Here is a 26,836-nt window from a genome sequence, read left to right as displayed (position 1 = left end):
TGTTAAACTTTGGAATTTTTAACCCTTCAAAAATTCTGTTCAGGTATCTTTTTGTATTTCAGTTACTTGGCATTTACTAATGCAGATTTTTGCATGAAAACAAAATATCTGGTTTCTGTCAACTTACTTTACTATTTTCTGTTCTCCATCTGAAGTCATACAGTATAATCTTCTGATATTACAATTAGTGTGAATTGATTATCCTGTAAGAGGATGCAGGTGCAGAAAAAAACAAGATGAGCAGATGAGCTGTTACAGGAATAGATATCTAAATGTAAATTTAAAATGTGAAGATGTAGTAAATGTATAATTGGTCAGCATTGTTCCAGACTTACACTCTAACTTTTCAAACGGTGATTAGGAAAATGAAAACAAGAGAAGTCATGGTATATTACAGCAGTGTCCAGTAAATTCTACCTGATATTTACAATTAGTAATTTGTCATTTAATGTCATCCCACCTTAGTGTGGTTAGTTTCTCTTACTAGACTTGCACAATTTTTCAGACCCTTTAACAGCTGAAGACCAATTCTATATTTCTTAAAAAAACGATATAAATTACTTGTGATCAAAATGTTTTTCTCCAGATAGGAGAAATATGGGATAAGGTACAAAACTTGCATAGCATTTCAAATTCTTGCACCATACAACACTATCTTTAACCAAAAGAAAAAAAAGGCAATTCATTATTTCTGCTGCTCAGATGCATCAAGCCCCTCTCTTGGGTCCCCTTGGTTTGATTTCTGTCCTGTTGACATATTGTGGAGAGTGATTCAACACCTATATTTGTCTTGAAAGGTAAAAAAGGAAGAAACAAATTATGAAATACACTTTGTTTAAAAAATTTACCAGCGAACACATTTTATGTTTAACGGTATATTTTGTTACAATATCTTTTTTATTTTTTTCAAGCACTTCAGAATAAAATATATATAGATAGATACCACAAGGTGTCATTGTAATCCAAGGAACAAAGAACTGTTACCCTGTTTCATGTATTCATACAGAGGGGCTATTCCTTGTTAAAATACCAGTAGTGATACAGTTAGCTGCAGTTCTAGGATCGTTAGTGTTTGACAGAAACATAACTACACTGGGTGATGAGTTTAACAGTTATAAAAATAGGGAATTAAAGGCTTCATAGGCTGAGTTATTGGTTTAAATTAAATCTGTTCCATTTTTATTTGGGCAAAGCAGTGGGACAGTAGACTTGCAACTAACCCTTACAAAATTGTGTGTGATTGAACTATTTTAGTTTCATTGAGATACATATACACTGAAATATACAAACTTGCTGTGTTGCTACATATATATTCATATTCATGTTTAATATTTGTAAATTTAAATCTTGTATGAAAAGATTACAGTCGTGCTTCTTATGCAGGTATCTATCATGATCTACTAATTAAATGAATGTCTTAACTTAATTCAAGGTCCAGCCTGGAGATATAAACAAGGCTGCTCTAAATGACATGAGATCTCTATCAGGAGGTGAACGTTCTTTCTCAACAGTTTGTTTCATTCTTTCTCTGTGGTCCATTGCTGAATCTCCTTTCAGATGCTTGGATGAATTTGATGTCTTCATGGTAAGTATAAATTTGAACTACATCTTCCAGTTTTGCTGTATAAACTACCAAAGTAATTAAGTGGAGATCATTGGAAAGTTGAAAGACATTTTTCCTCTATAATGCTAATTAGAGAATACAGTAACTTTACGCTCTGGTTTTCTAAGTTGGTAACCAGAAATAAGGCGCTTGTCTGTGTAAATAAGTCTGACTACTTTAAAATATAAGTTGAGTTAATGAGTGAACTCAGAAATATAACTTCCACATAACTTGCTCTTCTGGATCTTAACATTTTCCCCAGTCCATAATTGTCTGCATAACATCGCTGAGTTTCCTCAGAGATCTGCTAAGAAAACTCTGGTCCTAGCTCATGCCCTCATCAGTGTACAGTTTTGCCTTCACAGTTAGAACAAGTATAGCAGTTTAGCTCAATGTTGCTTCTTGGAAACATGAAGTAGGTTTACGTCCCTCTCCACGCTTATGCACCAGAGTTCTTCCAAAGCTATTGAAACACAGATGAATTAGTATCAAAATACCAATACAAACTCATATCTTCGAACTCGATTTATAAAGAATTTATATAGGAAAACCCTATACAGCACCTTTCTATCAAAGAATGCCTTTGTGGAGATCAGGCAGTCTGCTTTGTAGTGTGTGTTAAACTTATCAGTGGAGAACCAAGTGGTTGCCGTTCATATTTCCTCTGTTATAGCTGATAACCTCTCTGACCGGGATATGATCATGGATTATGTTGATGATGGGCATTTATGGCTTCAGGACCTTGCATGATAGATACATTTTATGCGTTGGTTATACAATATATCATAAATCTGGACAGGGAGGATACAGATACTCTGCAATGTATGCACCTCAAACATAAATGCCAACTTCCTACCCGATTTGGGGTTTTGTGATACAATTCAGCTGTTCTTTGAACATTGTTCTTATGCCAGTCTCTCTCTTTGGACCCTTGAGAGTCCTAAAAACAAACAAACAAATCTAGAAAATTCCAGTGAGAAACTTTATTGAAAGAACTTTAAGGTTGCATGGTGAAGTGATCAGGACAGCAATAGGTAACAGCACCACAATGTGCATTACAATACCGTGTTTAATTTCATGGTCATATTCTGGTTTTCAAATACAATATACATGCACATTTTTCTGCAACTTTGTATGGTCCATTTGTGTAATTGACAGCAAGGAGGCAGGTCTTTGTAGGAGTCTGTGCTTTGTTCATTGTGCATGTTGTATATAAGTGACTACCAAGCACTCTTAAGTGTATGCTGAGTGGTGTATGATAGCATAAGGAGCTATGCACGTATCCAAAGTAGTAGAAAAAGGTCTGATGTATTAAGAGATAATTTGTGAGTGTGTAGTTGAAGGCTGTATCATAGTACACATATGCAAAGGGATAGTGCTAATCACCAGCGCAACAGCCTCTGTTCACTTCCTGAATTTTAGTGCTTGACTGTAACCTTAATGTTCTCTTGATGTAGATTTTTTTGATGGAATTTCAATGTACGTGTTTTAGTTAATTAGATAATTGTGTTAGCAAAATATCTCCAAACTTAATTTAGTTTTTGCAGCTGGTTATATTAATAGCTTGTCTGTACAGTAATGCAAGACAATAAACATATATTATAAATATCAGTAACTGGTCAATCCTCTGCTTTTAGGACATGGTTAATAGAAGAATTGCAATGGACATGATGCTCAAGATGGCAGATTCTCAACGTCATCGACAATTTATTTTGCTCACCCCACAGAGCATGAGGTAATCATTTTTCCTTAAACTTCCTAGCTCAAAAAGTGCACTAGAAATGTTAAATAGATATGTAAGAAAGAAGGCAATAGACGTTTTTCACAGTATATATGCCTAGAATATCAGCATCCAAAGCATTCTTAAATGGCCACCATGATGATTTGGGGATTTTAAGTAGTATTTGTTCACTTCCCTACTCCACTCTCCTTCAACGATTTCAAGCTTCAAGATACTGTGGTCACTCTTATTTAGGGTACATCTTCACTATGAGATAGGGTGTGATTCCCAGCTCACATAGACATACACTAGCTCTCATCTGAGCCAGTACACTAAAACATAGCAGTGTAGCTGTGGTAGCATGGGTAGCGGCAGCAGTGACACTGTGCTAGCTGCCCCGAGTGCAAACCCTGCTTGAATCCCATGGGTACGTAGCTGGAGCTGCCAGTCTGGGCTGGTGCTGCCTGTGCTACTACAGCTACACTGCTACTTTAGCATGCAAGCTCAGATGAGAGCTAGCACTAGTATGTCTACACAAGCTGGGAATCAGACCCCAAGCTTATAGTGTAGATGTTGCCTTAGTGTCTTCACTACACTAGCTCTCTGAACCATTTCCTGTGTTACTTAAAATTAATTCAAAGTAACCTCTCCTCTGTATGTTCCAGAACAAACTATTCCAAGGAGTAATTTGCTTAAGATATCAAACTTTCTCCAAACTGTTTTACTGTTACAGTAAACCATTTTATCTGGAGTAATTGTTCTCTATTGTTCTCTCTCATTATTTTAGTAGATTTTGTTGCTTATCTCTTGCAACATGTTGACTTGCTCACTCATTCAGAAGCTGTTAATACACCCCTACTATTATTAATATTATGGACTGGATTTTGTAGCTACACATATTCTGTCCTTAGAAATTTTCATTTGATAGCCAATGTAATTGTAGTATTCCTCCACCTTGGTGACCAGGTTTCTTCCCTATATTTACTCCTGGGGGAATTCTGTGCCACTGCGCAATGCAGAATTTTGCAGAAATTAACATGCACACAGAATTTCCTTTCCTCCACAGAAATGGGCTGCAGTGCTGCTAGCCACCACTAGGGGCTGCTGGACCTGGCAGAGGCCAGCTCGCACATAGAAGATACTGCCGGGGGGAGGGAGCCAGAGGGTTCCTGGCAGCTGCAGTTCCCAGCTATCTCCAAGGGAAGGAGAGGGCATCACACAGGAAACTCTGTGCAAGCCTGGCACTGAGCATCAGGCTGTTTCTCCCTCTGGATCCCTAGGCTCTTGGGGAGTGAAAGGGATGTCTGGCCAAGGGGGGGGGGGCTGTGGCTGGGCTCTGGGGGAGGGAGAGGGGTGTCTGGGCAAGGGGGGGCCCCAGAGCTGGGCTCTGGGAGAGGGGAAGTGTGGGTATCTGGGCAAGGGGGGGGCAGGGCTGGGCTCTGGGGGGGAGGGAGGGTGTGTGGGCGTCTGGGCAAAGGGGGGCCCTGCAGCTGGGCTCTGGGGGGGAGGGCGTGCAGGTATCTGGGCTGTGGGGGGGGGCGCAGCCGGGCTCTGGAAGGGTAAAGGGGTGTGGGTATCTGGGCCCGGAGGGGCCTGTGGCTGAGCTCTGGGGGGGAAGGGTTGTGGGTGTCTGGCCCTCCAGCTGGGCTCTGAGGGGAGATGGGGCCAGAGAAACAGGAACTGGGTTGTCATAGGGGTTTCATTAAATTTCTACTCCTGGGGGAAATTTTGTGTGTCTCTGTATTGTTAAAAACATATTTGCTGACAGGTACTTTGAAATAAATTACCAAAATAATTGAAACTGGTGTGATTATGTAGCGTTATCTTGACAAATGCAGTTTGCAGAATTTTAAAATATTGTGCGCAGAATTTTTAATATTTTGGTGCAGAATGCCCCCAGGAGTACTATATAGTTTGATGGCCAGGAATTACTGATTATTTTTGTGCCACAGTGTCTCAGAAATGCTGTTATGTCTAAGTGAGTCAACAGGTTTGCTTTTCAGTGATCTGTTTCTATGCATCCTTATGTAAAATCGTTTAGGAAAGAGTGGCTGTTGTATCTCCACCTCTGAGAGTCTGTAGGTTTGAGCTTGATTCTCATTAAACATCTAGAAGTCCCTTTTGAGTTTTCTATTAGAGCACCCTCCTGGCTTCAATCCGATCAGTCAGGAGGGTAGATTGACTACAAGCCCCTCCTTATTTGGTGGTTACTAGCCACACTGGTGCCAATAAAGATGTCTGCTCCTTATGTTCATGAACCATGGGGACCTGGTTTTGTGCCTGGCCCTTTTGCAAGGACCCAAGAGACAGGTGTGGAATACTGCTTGCACCATCTCCCCGTAATCTATGCAGCTATGTGAGGTGAGGTACAATCTGTCCCTGAAGATGAGGATAGCATACTTGGGTCACTGGAAAACTAATGATTAAATATATACTGGACATGGTTATTTAAAAAAAAATAAAAAATCCTACTTTGGGAAATGGAGAGTAGATATGATATGAAATACAATTGATGCCAGTCTTAGTGTCTGTCGCTTTGAATAATGTGAGCAGAAATAAAAGTTACATAGCTCAGAAAAAACAGGGAATGTTTTTATCACAAGAATGTGCCTGAGGTGGAACACAGAGCAAGTTTGCTGTAGTTGTTTTTGTTTTTTAAAAGACATTTAGGATTTAAGAACATAATTAAAGTCCCCACAAACCCAGCTCAAGTTAATTTAGTGTAAGGTCACCTGGTAATGTTATAACCCAGGAAAAGGAAATACAGTAGTGTATATCTAAAAGAGATCACAAACTTAATCTAATCAAACTAGGTAGCTATAAGAAAAATGTCGACATACCAGGGAAGGTTTGTGATTGGTTTGTGGGTTTTTTCCATAAATACAGGGGACTCTTTTTTCCCATGCATAATCAGTATTTAGAATAAGTAAAATCACATCATAAAAAGTCAACATTAGTATTAATAAGGGAATTTTACAATGCTAATAACTTTTTTGAATATGGAATGTGAACCCTCAAGAAGTCACCAGAAGATATGGATGGAATTAAAGCCTTTACGTTGAAATTTATGTTTTATATATGTCCTGGTATTAATTTAGGAGGAGAATAGAATTATATTCTGTCTTAATATTTTAAAAAAGCAAATACCTTTCTGAATAATTTATGAAGCTATATTTAGTTAGGAATTCACCATTTGATTGTATTATTCCAGGTAATGTTTCATACATTTAAGTGAAGTATTATGAAGTCTGATTTTACATTTTGTTAAAGTATATGCATTTAATTGCAGTATTAATATGGAAGAACACTAATATAATGGAAACAAAAGTACAAAGAAAGTACAATTAAGCTATTTTGTTGGAACAGCCTCTAGCCCACAATTTAAAGCCTGGATGCTGCATTCACATATGTGCATAATTGCACTTAGGTTGAGTTGTGTGAGTGAGCGTTTGCAGCATCAGGATCTAAGGTAAATGTAAACTTTAAGGGGTGTTTGAGCACTAATTTTATTTCTCTTGGAGTTTGTGCTTTTAGTTTAAAATTCCATTTATATAATTTATACAGTCTAGATTTTAAAATTTGGGGGTTGGAATAAAAATGGTGGTATTTGTTGCATAAACTATTATAGAGTTCACAGCTCAAGGTAAAGGCCATGGGTTTACGTTATGGACATACTGAAGTCTGTGGAAACTTGGCTATTCACTTCAGTAAGGCCAGAATTTCACTCCATGTTACTGTTTTATATGATCAAAGAAAAATTGCTGTCATATAAGGCAAATAGGTAATGGAGAGTCGAATTGGCAGAAACATTAACTCATTCACAAGGGTCATTATTTAAATTGTGTGTTTTGTTTCTAGTTCCCTACCCACGAGTGGCCTTATTCGGATCCTCCGAATGCAAGACCCTGAAAGAGGACAAACAACGCTGAATTTTCAACGTAAACATCAAGAAGAGGAAGAAGACTAAAATTAATAAATACCTTTGACACATTAATATGCTATCCCTAATGTTCAGGTTTTTATAGTAGAAATGTATATAATTTATATGTCTGTAAGATTACTAAGGGCTTGTTTACACACATGGTGTGCGCTGTAGGGGTAGGATTTCTAAAGCACACTAATTGGTCTGTTTACACCCTGCTGGTACATACTAAAATTTCCCTAATGCACTTCACTCCACAGCCTGTGTAGACAAACCCATACTTTCTTCTTATTGCAGGTTAAGAGAATTCAATTGAAGGATATTTCTAATACAGGAGAGAGTTCCTTTATATTTTATAGAGAAATAATTTGTGTAAAGAAAATGTAAATGAAGTGTGTAATTTTAGTAAAACTACAATTTAGTTAAAAATATATATATATACAGTTTGGTTCACTGGAAAAAATTTAATGAAAATGTTCATTTTGATTAACTTATTTTTAAACTGCCAACTACTGGATATTAAAACATAAAATATACTCTTTTGGCTTTTCTGAAAAAATTAAATATGTTTTGTATAATTATGCTAGAGAAAAATCATTTAAAAAAACTCTTTAAAAACTGATAAGTAGTAATGTGTGTGTGTGTGTGTGTGTGTGTGTGTATATATATATATATATATATATATATATATATATATATATATATATATATATACACATACACGCGCACGCACACATATATATTTAAAAATAAAAAAAATGTCCAAGTACACTTAAATTCTGCTAGGTTTGTATTTTTCAACACTATTCAAGAAGGTTTTAAAATGTAACGTAAAATATATTAAATTTTCAAGACTGGATTTTGCTGTTCAGTGTATCCAGGACAGGATCATTTTGCTATCAGGCAGTATCTGTGATTTGTTTTGCTTGTATTAACAGTGTTTACATATTTAGCTGTGGAAATATCATCTGCAATATTTTTCCTTGATACATTTAAGAACAGAACCACTTATAAATGAAAGTGTAACAAAACAATAAGTTCTTCGAGTACTTGATCATGTCAATTCCAATTGGGTGTGTGCGCGTGAGTGCACGGCAGCTGGAAAATTTTTCCCCTAGCAGTATCCGTCAGGTCGGTACAGACACCCCCCTGGCGTGGCGCCATCATGGCACTCAATATAGGATCTTACCGACCTGCCATCCCCTCAGTTCCTTCTTACTGCCAGAGACAGCTGGAACTTCCCCTTGCTCTTGTTGTGATAATTTGGCAGTCTTTATACACAACAGACCTGTTTATGCGCAAATCCACTTAAAGCCCGGTAGCACCATGCCTCCCAGTGCTACCTATTTAACATGTGAGACTCGTTAACACACAGTACAGAAACTTGCTATGTCGCGCTACAGATTTACTCACTGACCTAGAAATTGACAGGAAGTGCGGAGCGGAAATGTGTTGTATGTCTTTACCGATATTAGTGAAGACGTATCATGCACGCTTAGTCATTGTCACGCTAGAGAGATATATAATATATAGTAGTTATATAGTAATATATATACTACATCAGAAAATTTTAACTGTAGGCCTAATATAATGGCAGAGGGCAAGCGTCAGTGTTCCTACACTGTAGAAGAAAAGCTAGCTGCAATAGATTGAGTAAATAGCAGAGAAACCCAGGCCAAAGTTTCAAAAGATATTGGGATTGCCGAATCTACTCTCAGAGGATGGCTTTGTACAAAATATCGATTCTGCCACAGGGCTTAAGCGAAAATGTGTGCGCCATTCAGCAAAACACAATAGACAAAGCCCATGCGCACATGGTTTGCTCAGGAAAGGCTGAAAAGGAATGCCGCTAAGTGGACCAATTCTTCAAGCCCAAGCGACAAAATTTGGAAATTTAAGGGGGGATGAATCATTCCAAGCCAGCAAGGGGTTTATAAGTCGTTGTAAAAAGTGTCATGGCGTAGCGCAGGTATAGATTTCTGGAGAAAGCTGATGACTCGACCACGAACGTGTTTCCCGACGAGTTAAAATGTTAATAGGTTGCATTTCTTATTCTTTTCTAGCATACTGTATATTAATGACTGGTTTATATTAGGGCATTAAACTTCATAAGAAAGAAAAAAAAAATGCGAGCCAGAAAGAGCAGAAAATAACTGCGTTTTTTTCTAAGTGAATCATAGACACTTTTTTCAGCATGGCCCTCTTAACCCGTGGTCCGTTAACATGCGGTCGTGATGGCTTGATTCCTGACATCGGCGCGTAAACGGGTCTGTACTGTATAGTTCTTCGAGTGCTTGCTCATGTGTATTCCACAGTAGCTGTGCGTGCTCGCCATGTGCACTGGTGCCGGAAGTCCTTCCCTCAGCAGTACCCGTAGGGGGAGTGCTGCTGTGACCCCTGGAGTGGCGCCTCTATAATGCACTATAAGGGGAGCCGCGCGCTCCCCCCACCCTCAGTTCCTTCTTGCCGCCAGTGATGGTGCATCAAAACTACTCGCTCCAGCTTTGCTGCAGCTCATCCCAGAACTTGTTCATTGTTAGTAGTACCTGTATTAGTTAGTTTATTAAAAGTTCCAGTTCTTCTTCGAGTGCTTGCTCATATCCATTCCATTAGGTGTGCGCGCGCTGCGTGCACGATCGTCGGAAGATTTTCTACCCTAGCAACACCGGCGGGTCGGCTGTGGAGCCCCCTAGAGTGGCGCCTTCATGGCGCTGAATATATACCCCAGCCGACCCGGCGCCCCCTCAGTTCCTTCTTACCGTCCCTGACGGTCGTTGGAACTGTGGAGCGCGGCGTAGCTGTTCTCCACTCTCCCTAGCTTATCCAGTTATTCACAGTTATAGTTATAGTTCTAGTTGTTTATAGTATATAGTTGGTTATTCACTTGTTTATAGTTGTTATATAGTTAAAGGGGATTCAGGGGGTTCTCTCCCCCTTTTTCCCCGGCCGCGTGGCCGGGCTCATGCCCAAGGCTCCCGGCTTCAAACAGTGCGCCTCCTGCGCTAAGCCTATGCCAACAAGCGATCCGCACGACTCGTGTTTGAAGTGCCTGGGAGAGTCCCATCAAACAGACAAGTGCAAAATCTGTAAGGCCTTCAAACCGAGGACCAAGAAGGAGCGGGACTTTCGACTCCGGCAACTCCTTATGGAGGCGGCACTTAGCCCAGACGCTCCATCGGCGCGTCAGGCCCCGGCACCTAGCACCTCGGTGCGCAGTGCCCCGGCGGCACCGACCATGCCGACCACGTCGGACAAGCCTCCACGGCACCGGACCCCATCGGCACCGCACTCACAGCAAGTGCCTCGGCGCCGTTCACTATCCCCGGGACATAAAAAATCCCATAAGGCGGGGACCTCAGTGCCGAAGACGCCGGCTCCCCCGGTGCCGGGGGTAGAGCCGCGTCCACCTGTGGAGCACCGAAAACAGGTGCCTCCAGCACCGTCGACTCCGGCTCCGAGGCCGTTGAGTCCGGTGCAGACAGAATCACCACCGAGACCGGCAGTGATACAGTGCCTCCCGTCGACACCGGAGACCTTCGCGACGGCGAGAGAATTGATCGCCCTCATGGAGCCGGCACCGCCCCAACCACCGGCACCGTCGGCACCGTTGACTCGCCCGGTCCAATCTAGGGGAAAACCTGCCTTGATGCGCCCTCCATCGCAAGGGCTGGAACCACGGCACCGGTCCAGGTCCCGAAGCAGGTCCCCACGCCGCTCGCAGTCCCGGCGCCGGATATCACCTCGGCACCGGTCGTACTCGCGGCCAAGATCATCGCGGCACCGCTCTACATCTCGGCACCGTTATGATCGTCGGCACCGATCAACGTCGAGACGTAGTTCTCGGCACCGGTACGATCGACGTTCGACGTCGAGAGGCCGCTCCCGGCACCGGGCCTACTCCAGGTCATCGTCTCGATCCAGGTCCGACTCCCGGCACCGGCGAGGTCATCGGCACCGATCGCGATCTCGGCACCGATCGCCGGCACCGCGTAGAGATAGAACATCTCTAGACCGGCACCGTACGGCACCGTATCCCACGGGATTCGTCTCGGCGCAGTCGGCACCGCCATGGCCATCGAGATCGGTGTCTCGTTCCTCTGAGGACTTGTCAAGATCGGCATACCCCCCTCAGGGGCAAACCGGGGAGCAAGTTTTAGGCCATTGGCAAGAGGGAGCAGAGGACCCTGACCATGGCCCATCTCACTGGTCGTTCTGGACCCCGTGGGCATACCACCAGGCGCAAGGGGCTCCAACAACCTCTCGCTCGGGTCACTCTGATACAAGGGCCCCAGAGTCCACCATCTCTCGCCCTCCTCCAGGGGGCATGGAGGCCTCTGTATCTGCACCACCTGACGTCCCGGACCCAAGGGCAGGTGATGCTCCGTCCCAGGAACAGGGAGACCAGGTTCCTCCCCTGGATCCCTTACCACCGGAGGCATCTTCCTCTTCCTCTCCGGATGAGGCAGTGGCGGGCACGTCGTGTACAGGTCCACCCCCAATAGATCTTCGAGCTCATCAGGACCTGTTACGTAGGATGACCCGTAACATGGACCTACAGACGGAGGAGATAGTGGAGGTGCAGGACCCCATTGTAAATATCCTCGCGGTGGATGTCCCATCAAGAGTGGCGTTGCCCCTGATCCGCACGATCCAGGCGAACGCAACTACGATATGGCAAACCCCTGCCTCTATCCCACCTTCAGCGAGAGGGGTGGTAAGAAAGTACTTTGTCCCTTCCAAAGACTACGAGTACTTGTATACCCATCCCCAGCCGTGTTCACTGGTGGTGTCATCAGTGAATGCAAGGGAGCGCCACGGTCAACAAGCTGCAGCGCCCAAATCAAAGGAGGCTAAGCGACTCGATTTGTTTGGCCGTAAAGTTTATTCAGCTGGAGGGCTGCAACTTAGAGCGGCTAACCAGCAGGCGCTCCTGAGCCGCTACAACTTTAATTCCTGGAACTCTATGGGGAAGTTCAAGGAATTGGTTCCCCAAGAGTCCAGGGAAGAGTTTGGGGCCTTGGTTGAGGAGGGTAAGAAGGTGGCTCGGACCTCCTTACAGGCCTCCCTGGACATAGCGGACTCGGCCGCCAGAACCCTGGCCGCAGGTATCGCTATGCGAAGGACCTCCTGGCTCCAAGTTTCGGGTTTGCCCCCTGAATTACAGCAAACCCTACAGGATTTGCCCTTTGAAGGACAGGGGTTGTTCTCGGAGAAGACGGACTCTCGATTGCAGAGCCTCAAGGACTCCAGGACAATCATGCGCTCCCTGGGGATGCATGTTGCGGGTCCCCAGCGCAGACCATTTAGGCCCCAGCCTCAACGTTTTTACCCCCCTCCACCTCGTCAGAGACAGGACCCTGCCAGAAGGCGAGGGCGAGGTGGTAGGAGAAGATGGGCTGGCCCTCAACCCGGTCAGAACCAGGGGCCACCAAGACCACCTTCAGGTCCTCGACAGAACTTTTGAAGGTGCGGTCAAGGACGGCGCCCCAGTCATTCCCCAGGATCCAGACCCCTCCTTTCGGGATCGCCTCTCCCACTTCCACCGTGCTTGGTCCCTTATAACTTCGGACCGTTGGGTCCTCCGCACGGTGGAGAGGGGATACGCTATCCAGTTTTCTTCTATCCCCCCCCTCCCACCCCGCTTCCCCGTCCCTCTTCAGGGACCCTTCTCACGAGCAACTTCTTATACAGGAGGTTTCTACGCTCCTTGCCATGGGGGCCATAGAGGAGGTTCCGATAGAGTTAAGGGGCAGGGGATTTTATTCCCGTTACTTTCTGATCCCCAAGTCCAAAGGAGGTCTGCGGCCCATCTTGGACTTGCGCGGACTCAACAAATTCGTAGTAAAGTTGAAGTTCCGCATGGTCTCTTTGGGGGCCATTATCCCTTCCCTCGATCCTGGAGACTGGTTCGCCGCCCTCGACATGAAAGACGCATATTTTCACATCGCAATTTACCCACCTCACAGACGCTTCCTGCGATTCGTGGTAAACACGGTGCACTACCAATTTGCAGTCCTTCCCTTCGGCCTATCCTCGGCCCCAAGGGTGTTCACGAAATGTATGGCTGTCGTGGCAGCGTACCTTCGTCGACAAGGGATACAGGTGTTCCCGTACCTAGACGACTGGCTGGTACGCGGTCGCACCAAGGAGCAAGTTCAAGCTCACGTCCACATAATAGTGCACACATTCAACGAGTTGGGCATCCTCCTCAACAAGGACAAATCCACTCTAGAACCTACCCAGAGAATAGAATTCATCGGCGCAGTTCTAGACTCCAGACGTGCACAAGCCATCCTGCCAGACAACCGCTTTGGCACCATCAAGAACCTCATTCAAGGGCTCAAGGCCTTCCCAACTACCACGGTGAGGTCGTGCCTTACCCTGCTGGGCCACATGGCTTCCTGCACGTACGTAACCAGGTATGCCAGACTTCGGCTTCGCCCACTTCAAACCTGGCTGTCATCAATATACCGTCCACATCGGGACAGCCTGAACATGGTGGTCACGGTCCCGAACTCGGTCCTGACCTCCCTCACCTGGTGGCTAGATCACAATGTGGTCTGCGAGGGGATCCCTTTTCACACCCCACAACCCTCTCTGCACCTGGTCACAGACGCTTCATCTCTGGGTTGGGGCGCCCATCTCAACGAACACCATACCTAGGGCCTGTGGACTGCACCCCAGTTAGCCCTGCACATCAATGTTCGGGAACTGATGGCGGTGCGCCTGGCGTGCCAGGCATTTCTCAATCTCCTACGTGGCCGTTGTGTGTTAGTTCTCATCGACAACACCACGGCCATGTTTTACATCAACAAGCAAGGAGGAGCACGTTCGTCAATTCTATGCCAAGAGGCCATTCGCCTGTGGGACTTCTGCATCGCCCACTCAATTCATCTCACGGCATCGTTCCTCCCTGGAGTCCAGAACACTCTAGCGGACCGACTCAGCAGGTCCTTCCAGACGCACGAGTGGTCTATCCGTCCGGACATCATACATTCCATCTTCCAGAAGTGGGGGTTTCCCCAGATAGACCTGTTTGCATCTCGAGACAACAGGAAGTGCCACGTGTTCTGCTCCCTACAAGGTCGAGCTCCGGGCTCCCTCTCGGATGCGTTTCTCCTTCCCTGGAAAGACCACCTGTTTTATGCCTTTCCTCCGTTTCCTCTGGTCCACAAGGTACTGCTCAAATTGCGCAGAGACCAGGCACAGGTAATTCTGATCGCTCCAGCGTGGCCGAGACAACATTGGTACACCACACTGTTGGAACTCTCGGTTCAGACTCCGATCCCGCTTCCGTTATGTCCGGATCTCATCTCTCAGGACCACGGCCGGTTGCGTCACCCCGACCTGCAATCACTCCACCTCACGGCGTGGCTGCTCCATGGTTCACCCAGGCAGAGCAGCAATGCTCGCTCTCTGTCCAACAGATTCTGCTGAGCAGTAGGAAGCCCTCAACACGCACCACGTACCTGGCCAAGTGGAAGCGGTTCTCCTGTTGGTGCGAACAACGAGCCACGTCCCCGTTGCAGGCACCCATTCCTCTCATTTTGGAATATCTCCTCTCCCTAAAACAGCAGGGGTTGGCGATATCTTCAATTAGAGTTCACCTGGCCGCTATATCGGCCTTTCACCCAGGGGAACTCGCGTCCTCGGTATTCTCTAACCCGATGGTCGTTAGATTCCTCAAGGGCTTAGACCGGATGTACCCACAACAACGTCAGCCCGTCCCGACGTGGGACCTCAACCTGGTTCTCTCCAAGCTCACAGGTCCTCCATTCGAGCCACTGGCCACCTGTTCACTTCTGTACCTATCCTGGAAGACAGCCTTCCTCGTAGCCATCACCTCAGCAAGGCGTGTTTCTGAACTCAGGGCGCTTACATCTGAGCCCCCTTACACAGTTTTTTACAAGGATAAAGTGCAGCTTCGTCCACATCCTGCCTTTCTCCCTAAGGTGGTTTCTCCTTTTCATATCAACCAGGATATATTTCTCCCGGTCTTTCATCCTAAACCACATGCCACTCGCCAGGATCAACGTTTGCATTCCCTGGACGTACGCAGGGCCCTGGCCTTCTATATTGACCGCACAAAGCACTTTAGAAAGACGACGCAACTCTTCGTTGCAGTGGCCGACCGAATGAAAGGCTCACCGGTCTCCTCACAACGCCTATCCTCCTGGATTACGTCTTGCATCCGGACTTGCTATGACCTGGCAGGTGTCTCAGCACCGCACCTCACCGCTCACTCCACGAGGGCCCAAGCTTCCTCGACTGCTTTCCTGGCACATGTTCCGATCCAGGACATTTGTAGAGCGGTGGTTTGGTCATCAGTCCACACATTTACAGCTCACTATGCACTAGTGCAGCAGTCCAGAGACGATGCTGCTTTCGGATCAGCGGTTTTGCACACAGCAATGTCTCACTCCGACCCCACCACCTAAGTTGGGCTTGGGAGTCACCTAATGGAATGGATATGAGCAAGCACTCGAAGAAGAAAAGACGGTTACTCACCGTTGTAACTGTTGTTCTTCGAGATGTGTTGCTCATATCCATTCCAAACCCGCCCCCCGTCCCCACTGTCGGAGTAGCTGGCAAGAAGGAACTGAGGGGGCGCCGGGTCGGCTGGGGTATATATTCAGCGCCATGAAGGCGCCACTCTAGGGGGCTCCACAGCCGACCCGCCGGTGTTGCTAGGGTAGAAAATCTTCCGACGATCGTGCACGCGGCGCGCGCACACCTAATGGAATGGATATGAGCAACACATCTCGAAGAACAACAGTTACAACGGTGAGTAACCGTCTTTTTAGTTAGCTAGTTTTTGGGCCAGGGCATGCCCCTAGGCCCCAGGGTTTAAATCATGCGAGTCTTGCAGGTGCTCAATGCCCAGAAGTGACCCGCACACCGACTGTCTCCTCTACCTGGGCGAATCTCACATCAGCAACCGCTGCAAGATCTGTAGGTCCTTTAAACCCAGGAGGAAAAAAAAGAGAGACATTAGACTTTGGGCTCTTTTCATGGAGTCGGCACTGGCTCCAACCCTGGTATGCCGAGTGGAATTTGCACCGGACACTTTGTCTTTGGCGCGCGGCGATCTCCCGGCACCTTCGGGTGGCCAGGGACCACTCCCCGTCGAAAAAGCAGAGGAAGGCTCCGTCTTCTCAGAGAGAAGGCACGGGGTGAGGCTAGACCTGGGTTGGGCAGCCCCAGTTCCCCCCTGGGCTCTGAAGCTCCGACTCATGACGAGCGGAGCAGCCCAGTTGCATTGACTCAGGCCTCTCTGACTGAAGTCCACATGCCTTCGACACCGGAGGCCCTGCAGGCAGCCATGGACATTCTGACTCTGCAGGTGCCCGGGGCACCGCCGGCACCCGGACCCCGCTGTAGAGGCAAGCCGCCACTGGGCTCTCGACTGCCGACCTGACGCAGATCCCGATCAGGGGACCGCTCTTGGGTCCGCTCGCCGCTCAGTGTCCTGTTGGGACACAGCCTCCAGCCTCTGCTCTCGTCGCTCTCTAGGTTGTCTGGTCAGGTGCCGTCGGAGCAGAGTTCCAGGCACCGCTCCATGCTGAGTACAGAGTATCAGCAGGACAGGCCCCGATGCCATAGACGCTCCCACTCTCAGCAGAGCTACCGGAGCTGCTCCCAGAACGGACACCATTGCCGATCACACTCCGGCTCCCGTGCGTCGAGGCACCGTGCCCAGGACTCCCGGTGGGGATCGCCACCTCCGCGTAATCGCCGATCCAGGCGTCGAAGCGTCTCGAAGAGTAGCAGCTCGACGACGTCGGAGTTCCGGTCCCGTGGCAGACGTTCTTGGCACCACCGCGTGTACCGCTCACACGGCACTGATAGGTCATTGGTAACCCTGACCTCGACGTACACTCAGCGCCCTATGACCCAGCCGAGCCAATGAGAAAGGAGCCAATGGTCGGCCAGCTGGTGCCACCGGTGCCGCGCCAGAGTCAATGGCAAGGGCCCCCGTGGCAAAGCCAGTGGTGCCAGTGGACCCCCTCGTCCCCCCCATGCACGCCCAGCAAGACCCTCAGTCGATAGCAGGTGCATCAGAGGCTCCTTCAGCTGTGCTATCTAGACCTCCAAGGGATAGATTTGCAAGTCAAAGTTCCTCGGCACCGCACGAGGAGTCCGATCAGGGGGTGGATCCCTTGGCACCGGCCAACTTGCAAAGTTTGGTACCTGTCCCCTCCCCCGCACCTAATGACAAGATCGCAGCCCCGCCCCCCTCCGTACCGCAAGAGAACTTCAGGGCTCATCAGGAGCTACTAAAGCGAGTAGCATCCAATCTCCATCCCCAAGCTGAGGAGATGGAGGGATCCTCAGACTCGCTGTTCAATGTACTCTCATCCTCGGCACCGGGCAGAGTGGCCCTCCTGCTCCACAAGGGGGTGGCTAACATCTCCAGTGCCCTCTGGCGAACGCCGACCTCCCTTGCTCCAATATCGAAAAAGGCGGAGCACAAATACTTCGTGCCCACGAAAGGACACAAATACCTTTATACCTACCCGGCCCCCAACTCCCTAGAGGGAGTCTGTAAATCACAGGGAAAGGCAAGGCCAACCAGGACCCGCACCCAAGAATAAAGACTCCAAAAGACTGGAGTCATTTGGCAGGAAGCTTTATTCGTCCACCAGCTTCCAACTCCGGGTGGCCAACCACCAGGCCCCCCTCAGTCGATATGAGTTTAACCTTGTGGGGGTCACTGCCGAAATTTGAGCCCTCCCTTCCGGAGCGTGAAAGGAAGGATTTTAAGGCGCTGGTGGAGGAGGGCGCCACCACCGCAAATGCTGCTCTGCAGGCGGCATCGGATGCAGCCGACACAGCTGCTCGCTCCATGGCCTCAGCCATGTCCATGCGTGGGGCATCGTGGCTACTGCTGTCCGGGCTCTCCGCGGAGGCGCAGTCTGTGATGCAGGATCTTCCCTTTGCCAGCAAGGACCTGTTCGCGGGACAAACAGACGTGAGGCTCCATGGCATGAAGGACTCACGTACCACCCTTCATATCCTCGGGCTCTACGTCCTGTCCAAGGAAAAGCCTAAGACGCAAGCCTCCGACCCTGCGCCCCAGCCGAGATACGAGCCTGCCTACAAGAGGTCCAAAACCCAAAAGAGGTGACCTCAGAGGCAGTCTCGCTCTGCTCCGCAGCCTGGGCCCTCAAGGGGCAAGCAGCAGGGCAAGAGACAGTTTTGACTGGTTGCAGGAGGGTACCCGGGGGATCCCTGAGAGGACCCTCCTACCAATAAAGTTTGCTTTCAGCAACCGCTTGTCTGCGATCCTTACAGAATGGTCCTGGATAACATCAGACTAGTGGGTCCTCAACACCATTTCCAGCTGCAATTTGTCTCACCCCCGCCCTCCCTCTCCCCGATGGCAGGGGGGACCCGTTGCATTTACTCATGCTACAGCAGGAAATGAGTCGGCTCCTCAGCTTGGGAGCCATGGAGAAGGTTCCGTGGGAATTCCAGGGAAAAGGGTTTTACTCCCGTTATTTCCTAATCCCCAAAGTGAAAGGGGGGCTTAGACCCATCCTGGATCTGTGAGGCCTCAATCACTTCATGGCAAAATGCCTATTCCGCATGGTCTCTCTAGCATGCATCATACCCGCTCTGGCGACCGGACCTTCAGGACGCATACTTCCATAGCCATATCCATATATTTCTGGTGGGGCAGGAACACTACCAATTTACGGTCCTCCCCTTTGACCTGTCCACCACGCCCAGGGTATTCACAAAGTGTACGCGGTAGTGGTGGCCTACCTCAGTCGCCGAGGGGTACAGATATTCCCTTACCTCGACAATTGGCTGCTCCAGGGCAGTTGTCCCAGGTACAGAACCACGGGGACCTCCTCTTGGCCACGTGTGCCAACTTAGGCCTTTTAGTAAACGAGGCCTTCTAGTAAACTTAGGCCTTCTACTAAACGAGGCCAAGTTGATGCTGGTCCTGGTACAGTACATAGAATTCATAGGTGCCCTCCTGGATGCCTCCAAGGCCACAGTCTCCCTTCCCCTGGACAGGTTCCAGGCCCTGAAGGCACTTATAGCCTCGGTCACGGAGTTCCCCGTTACCATGGCCAGGGCATGCCTGCGGCTCCTGGGCCACATGGCGGCATGCACGTACGTGGTCCGCCACGCCAGACTTCGGATGAGGCCCCTCCAACTCTGGTTGGCCTCAGAGTTCTCCCAGGCCCGGGACAAACTGGACAAAGTCCTCTCGGTACCAGCACGGGTAATCACCACGTTACAATAGTGGTCCTGCCCGGGCAATATGCTCCAGGGAATTCCCTTCCGGGACCTGACCCCATCACTAGACCTAGTGTCCGACGCGTTGGACCTGGGCTGGGGGGGCCCACATAGGGAACTCACAGACCCAAGGGATGTGGTTAGCTGCGGAGCTGTCCCTTCACATAAATGTCAGGGAACTCTGGGCAATACTCTTAGCCTGTGTGGCATTCAGCTCACAGCTGCGTGGCAAGGTGGTCAGAGTACTCACGGACAACACCGCCGCAATGTTTTACATCAACAGGCAAGGCGGGACAATGTCCTCGGCCCTCTGCCTGGAAGCCCTCAGCCTCTGGGAGTTCTGTATAGCCCACAACATCTCCCTGAAGGCTTTCCACCTGCCAGGCGTCAACAACACACAGGGTTGACTTGAGCTTGAGCAGGGTTTTCTCCTCCCAACACGAGTGGTCATTCCACTTGGAGGTCACTCACCAGCTCTTCCGAGTGTGGGGCACTCCCCAAGTAGACCTCTTTGTGACCCGACAGAACCGCCGTTGCCACAGGTTCTGTTCCAGAAGGGTGGGGTGGGGAGGAACGCAATCTCAGACACCTTCCTCCTGTCATGGTCGGGTCAACTCCTTTACGCCTTTCCCCCGTTTCCCCTCATTGCCAAGGTCCTGGAGAAAGTGAAAACGGACAAGGCGCGCGTCCTCCTGATCGCCCCAGCTTGGTCCCAGCACCATTGGTACGGGACCTTCCTAGGCTAACTTGTGGCCCCTCTCCGGCTGTTGCCACCCCGCCTGGATCTACTCTCCCAGGACCGGGGCCACCACCTCCACCCCAATCTGGCCACCCTCCATCTGACAGCGTGGCTGATCAATGGCTAAATGTGGAGGAGAGAAGGTGTTTGGAAGAGGTCAGGCGTGTCCGCCTCGAAAGTAGGAAGCCATCCACGTGCTGAGCCTACTTGGCAAAATGGTCCAGATTCTCCAGGTGGGTGGGCGAGCGGGGTGTTTCCCCAACGTCCGCCCTGCTCCAACTTATCCTTGAGTACCTTCTTCACCTTAGGACTCAAGACCTGGCCCCTTCCTCTGTCAGGGTGCACCTGGCAGCTATTTTGGCATTTCATCCGCCGGTCCAGGGCTGTTTGGTTTTCTCCCATGCCCCGACCAGGCATTTCCTCAAGGGGCTAGACCGGTCCTTGCCTTATGCTAGAATCCCTGTCCTTCAGTGGGATCTAAATTTGGTGCTATCCCGCCTCACGGGGCCCCTGTTCAAGCCCCTGGCCACATGCCCATGGTCTCACCTGTCCTGGAAGGTAGCCTTCCTCGTGGCCATCACGTCAGCTCGGCGGGTCTCGGAGCACAGGGACCTGACCAGCGACCCCCCTTTCACAGTCTTTCACAAGGACAAGGTTCAGCTCCGCTCACACCTGGCATTCCTCCCTAAGGTGGTCTCCACTTTTCACAATGGGCCAGGACATCTTCCTGCCTGTCCTCTGCCCTAAACCGCATGCTCTAGCGAGGAACGCTGCCTCCATACATTCGATGTGCGCAGAGCTCTGGCTTTTTATCTGGATCGGACAAAGCCATTCCGCAGGTCTTTGTTGCTTCGGCCGAGCGCATGAGGGGCCAACCGATCTCCACCCAGAGGCTTTCCCGGTGGATTACATCGTGCATCCACACATGCTACGACCTAGCAGGGGTTCTTGCACCACCTATCGTAAGGGCTCACTTGACAAGGGCTCAGGCCTCGTCGGCTGCCTTTGTGGCCCATGTCCCTATTCAGGACATCTGTATAGCCACTACCTGGTCCTCAGTACACACGTTCACGTCACACTATGCGATCGTCTCCCACGGCAGGGATGACACTGTTTTCGGTAGGGCTGTGCTTCAGCCAGGGAATCTGTGAACTCCTACCCACCTCCATCAGACATAGCTTGTAATCACCTACTGTGGAATACACATGACCAAGCACTCGAAGAAGAAAGGACAGTTACCTGTTCCGTAACTAGTGTTCTTCGAGATGTGTTGCTCATGTCTATTCCGCATCCTGCCCTCCTTCCCCTCTGTTGGAGTTGGTCCGGTAAGAAGGAACCGAGGGTGGAGGGAGCGCACGGTCCCCTTATAGTGCGCTATAGAGGCGCCACTCCAGCAGACGCAGTAGCGCTCCCCCTACAGGTACTGCTGAGGGAAGGACTTCCGGCACCGGTGGACGTGGTGAGCACGCACACCTACTGTAGAATAGACATGAGCAACACATCTCAAAGAACACCAGTTACGGAACAGGTAACTGTCCTTTCTCATTAATTGTGTAGTTAATGTTAAGTAGTGAGTAGTTACTTCACTTAGTTCTTAAGTTTCCTTTGGAGGTGTTTCCCCTCCAGTGCTATCCTGGCGCTAGACATGCCGTGGTCTCCTGGCTTCCAAGCCTGTGAGGTCTGCGGTAAGTGTATGCCCAGAAGTGGTCCTCACACTTCGTGTTTGAAGTGTTTGGTGGAGAGCCATCCAAAGGATCGCTGTAGGAACTGCCGGGGGTTTCGCCCCAGGACACTGAAAGATAGAGATCAGCGCCTGAAGATCCTACTAATGGAAGCGGAACTCTGGCCCCAGTCCGACCTCGGGTCGCCGGACCCATTGCCGAGTACCTCTTCCTCGGTACGCAGTGCCCCATCAGCACGGGGATCAGTGCGGAGTAAAGACAAGGATTCTCGGCACCGTCCTGGCTCCACTTGTGGCTCACATGCCGCAGGCAGGCACCGGTCTCAATCACTGGTGCTGCAGAATAAGAGGAGGCCAGAGAGGGCTGCACCAGATTCCCTAGTCGTGGACACTACTAACTAATGTGAGCGCCAGGGCTACCAAGGCTCCTCCCCAAAGAATCGGAAGGCAAAATGACTTGACCTTTTTGGTAGAAAGGTCTACTCCACTCGTGGCTTGCAGCTCCGCATTTCTAATCAGCAGGCCATTGTCTGCAGGCACTGCTACAATACATGCAGGGCAATGGCAGAGTTCACAGAGCTGCTGCTGCAGGACTCCTATGCTGAATTCTCAGACCTGGTGGAGAAGAGCAAGCTTATTTCCTGAGCTTCATTGCAGGCAGCTCTGGATGGGGCTGATGTGGCCACTCGGGTGATGTCTACCAGGATTGCCATGAGAAGGGGCTCCTTGCTCCAGGTATCAGGTCTGCCATACGAGGTCCAGCAGACGATTCAGGATCTCCCCTTTGAGGGTGTGACTCTATTTTCCGAAAAGATGGATAAAAGGCTACATAGCCTAAAAGACTTGAGAGACACCTTCAAATTGCTGGGCCTCCACACCCCTGCCACACAGGAGAGGCATTTTAGGCTGCAACCTCTTCCACGGTTCTACCAACCACAGAACCTCAGGATGGCTCACGGAGAAGAAACGGGAGCGACATGCAGAGGCCGCAGCTGTCCTCAGGCCAGGGCTCTGGCCCGTCCAAACCTTCATCCGGCCAGAAGCAGGCCTTTTGAAGGTGCAAATGAGGACGGCGCGCCAGAACTTGGACTGGATCCAACCCACCTTACCTTCTTGTCCCGACTATCCCCTTTCTATCCTGGGTAGGCCCGTATCGCATCGGATCTCCAGGTGCTCCATACGGTAGAGAGGGGATACTTCCTCCAATTCTTTGCACTCCTGCCCTTCCACCCCCTTTCCCTATCCCTCTTCAGGGACCCTTCTCACGAGCAACTCCTCATACGGGAGGTGTGCTCGCTCCTATTGCTAGGAGCAGTGGAAGAGGTTCCTCAGGAGCTGAAGAGCAAGGGTTTCTATTCCCAGTATCTCCTAATACCATAAGCCAAAGGCAGTCTCAGGCCCATCCTAGACCTGCAAGAGCTCAACAAGTTCATGAGGAAACTGATGTTCCGCATGGTCTCTTTGGCCTCCATCATCTCTTCCTTGGATCCAGGAGACTGGTATGCTGCCCTCAACTTGAAGGACATGTGCTTTCATTTAGCAATTACACCATCCCACAGAAGGTACCTCAGGTTTGTGATGAGCATCAAACACTACCAGTTCACAGTCCTGTTCGGCCTGTCAGCAGCACCTTTTGTGTTTACCAAGTGCATGACAGTCATGGCCACATTCCTCCGCTGATGCCAGGTACAGGTGTTCCCATTCCTCAATGACTGGTTGATCAAGGGCTGCTCCAGGGCTCAAGTGGAGGCAAAAGTCGACTTCATAAGAATGACGTTCAACGAATTGAGCCTTATCGTGAACGTGGGGAAATTGACTCTGTCCCTGTTCAGTGGATAGAGTTCATAGGGGCGGTGCTGGACTTGACACATGCCAGGGCATACCTCTCAGAAGCGAGGTTTCAGGCCCTGGGGGACATCATTTGAAGTCTCAGGCAGTTTCCCACCACCACAACAAGGAATTGCCTGAAGCTCTATGACAGATGTCCTTTTGTACCTATGTGGTGCAACACACCAGGCTCAGACTCTGACCTTTCCAATCGTGGCTAGCCTCAGTGTATTGGCTGGCTCAGGAAGTTTGGACAGAGTCTTGACTCTGCCTCACCCGGTCTTCAGCTCCCTCCAGTGGTTGCTCAACCCGCAGGTAGTGTGTGCGGGTTGAGCAACCACTGGAGGGAGCTGAAGAGTAGGTAGCGTGTGCAGGGATCCCTTTCACCGCTCCTCAGCCATCCCTCTTGCTAGTGATGGACGCATCAGCCTTGGGCTGGGGAGCACATCTGGGAGACCTCAGGAAACAAGGGCTCTGGTCTCAGGCGGAAGTCGCTCTCCACATCAGTGTCCGAGAGCTGAGCGCGGTGCGTCTGGCATGCCAGACTTTCTGTGTGCACTTGACAGGGAGATGTTTATCAGTTATGACAGACAACACCGTAGTGATGTTCTTTATCAACAAACGGGGGTGCACGCTCCTCTCTCCTGTCCAGGAAGCCCTCACGCTGTGGGACTTTTGTGTAGCTCATTCGATACACCTGCAAGCATTGGATCCCAGGAGTACAGAACAAGTTGGCGGACAGTCTCAGCAGGTCTTTTCACAGCCACGAGTGGTCCCTATGCCCAGATGTCACAAACTCCATATTCCAAAGTTGGGACTTTCCCCAGATGGACTTGTTCACCATGCAATGCAACAGGAAGTGCCAACAGCTTTGCTCCTTCCTGGATCACAGCCTGGGCTCCATTGCAGACGTGTTCTTCCTCCCATGGGGAGGCCGTTTTCTCTAAGCATTCCCACCCATCCCTCTCATTCACAAGGTGCTCCTCAAGATACTGAGGGAAGAGGCTTAAGTGATATTGTTCGCTCCATCCTGGCCCTGCCAACACTGGTACACATTTCTCCTGGAAATATCTGTGGAAGCTCCAGTCACCTTGCCGCTCCTCCTGGACTTAATAACTCAGGATCATGGCTGTCTCCAGCACCCGAACCTTGAGTCGTTGCACCTCACAGTGTGGAAGCTCCATGGCTGAACCCCACAAAGCTCTCCTGCTCGGACCCGGTTACACAAGTTCTCCTTGGCAGTAGGAAACCCTCTACCAGGGCTACCTACCTTCCCAAGTGGAAGAGATTCTCATTCTGGTCAGTGCAGGATCACTCATCCCCGATGCTCGCCTCTATGCCACTCCTACTAGACTGCCTTCTCCATCTCAAGCAGTAGGGACTGTCCATGTTGTCAATAAGGGTTCACTTGGCTGCCATTTCTGCATTCCATCCAGGCTCAGAGGGCCGTTCGGTGTTTGCCAACCCTGTGGTCAGCCGTTTCCTGAGAGATCTCGACAGACTATATCTGCACGTCCAGCAACCGACCCCAACCTGGGACCTCAATCTGGTCCTTTCCAAATTGATGGGTCCGCCCTGTGAATCGCTGGCGATTTGTTCCCTGCTCTACCTATCATACAAGGTGGCATTTCTGGTAGCGATAACCTCAGCCAGGAGAGTGTCTGAGCTCAAAGTGCTAACATCAGAGCCCCCTTACATCGTGTTCTCTAAGGACAAGATTCAGCTCAGGCCACATCCAGCTTTTCTCCCAAAGGTTGTCTCCCTGTTTCACATCAACCAGGACATCTTCCTCCCAGTGTCCTATCCTAAGCCGCACTCGAGCAGCAGAGAGAAGAGGCTTCACTCATTAGCTGTCCACAGAGCGCAAGCCTTTTACTTTGAAAGAACAAAACTGTTTAGGAAGTCCATTCAATTGTTTGTGACCGTGACAGACAGGGTGAAGGGTTTTCCAGTCTTTTCCTAATGAACTTTCTCATGGATCGCATCCTGCATCCGTGAATGTTATAACTTGGCAGAGGTGCCTGCCCCTATGCTCACAGCACACTCCACTAGGGTGCAAGCTTTTTCAGCAGCGTTCCTGTTGCAAGTCCCGACCCAGGAAATATGCAGAGCGGCAACGTGGTCCTCCAGACATACTTTCACTGTGCATTATGCGATTACCCAGCAGGTCAAAGACGATGCGGTCTTTGGTAGAGCAGTGAACAGCTCCGACCCTGCCTCCTGAACTTGGGCTTGGGAGTCTCCTATTGGAATTGACATGAACAAGCACTTGAAGAAGACAAAACGGTTACTCACCTTCGAGATGTGCTGTTCATGTCCATTCTGATACCCACTCTCCTCCCCTCTGTTAGAGTAGCCGGCAAGAAGGAACTGAGGGGGTGACGGGTCGCTAGGGCCCTATATTGAATGCCAGGATGGCACCACTCCAGGGGGTGCCTGGACCGACCCGACAGATACTGCTAGGGGAAAAAATCTTCCGGACGCTGTGCACGCACACGCGCACATACTTGATTGGAATGGACATGAACAACACATCTCGAAGAACAAGAGTTACGAGAAGGCGAGTAACCCGTTTTCTGAAACTTTTGCACAGATCTTTTTAAAGCTGTCTTCTCACCCAACATTATATAATGTTAGAGGTATTATTAGTTAATACATTCAATCAAAAAGTAAAATTTGCATGGTGTAATATCAGAAATACCCATACCAAAAAATCTTGCACTAAAGGCAGGACAACCTGTGTCTGCCGATAGTGGGTGGGGGGGGGGGGGAGGAGGAGAGGGGGGCCGAGTGATGGCAGCCAGCTTCAGCAGTGTTATTGAGCATGCACACTCTGTGTAAGCATGCTCAGTACAAGCTAAGCAGCAAATCGAGGGGGGGAAAGGGCAGGGGGACGTGACCCCTTGTAGCCCTCATGCGTCGTGTCTGACTACAGATAGCTGTGATCCTACTCCTGGAGAGTTCTCTGCTGCTTTGTTTTTTACATACTTTCTTGGTGCTACAGAATGGGAGAAAACATGTTAGTTTAATTCCTGTAAGGTCTCAGTTTCCTAAACCAGGCAAGTTGTTGCCCAAATGGGAGGAAACCAAGC

The 26,836-nt window shown here is 49.4% G+C and overlaps 1 protein-coding gene across 1 annotated transcript in view; it reads left to right on the top strand.

Annotated features, from left to right (window-relative positions):
- The window catches only part of SMC6 (structural maintenance of chromosomes 6), an 82,151-nt gene extending 74,260 nt beyond the window's left edge, over positions 1-7,891 (top strand). Inside the window, exons 25-27 of the mRNA XM_054024132.1 lie at positions 1,433-1,585; positions 3,241-3,338; positions 7,182-7,891. Of these exons, the coding sequence (XP_053880107.1) occupies positions 1,433-1,585; positions 3,241-3,338; positions 7,182-7,290 (360 nt within the window). The 3' untranslated portion in view covers positions 7,291-7,891. The remainder of the gene's footprint in view (positions 1-1,432; positions 1,586-3,240; positions 3,339-7,181) is intronic.
- Positions 7,892-26,836: the final 18,945 nt, after the last annotated feature.

This window comes from Malaclemys terrapin, chromosome 3 (assembly GCF_027887155.1).
Source record: "Malaclemys terrapin pileata isolate rMalTer1 chromosome 3, rMalTer1.hap1, whole genome shotgun sequence".
Taxonomy (NCBI): Eukaryota; Metazoa; Chordata; order Testudines; family Emydidae; genus Malaclemys; species Malaclemys terrapin.
This window is presented reverse-complemented; position numbering and strand designations above follow the sequence as displayed.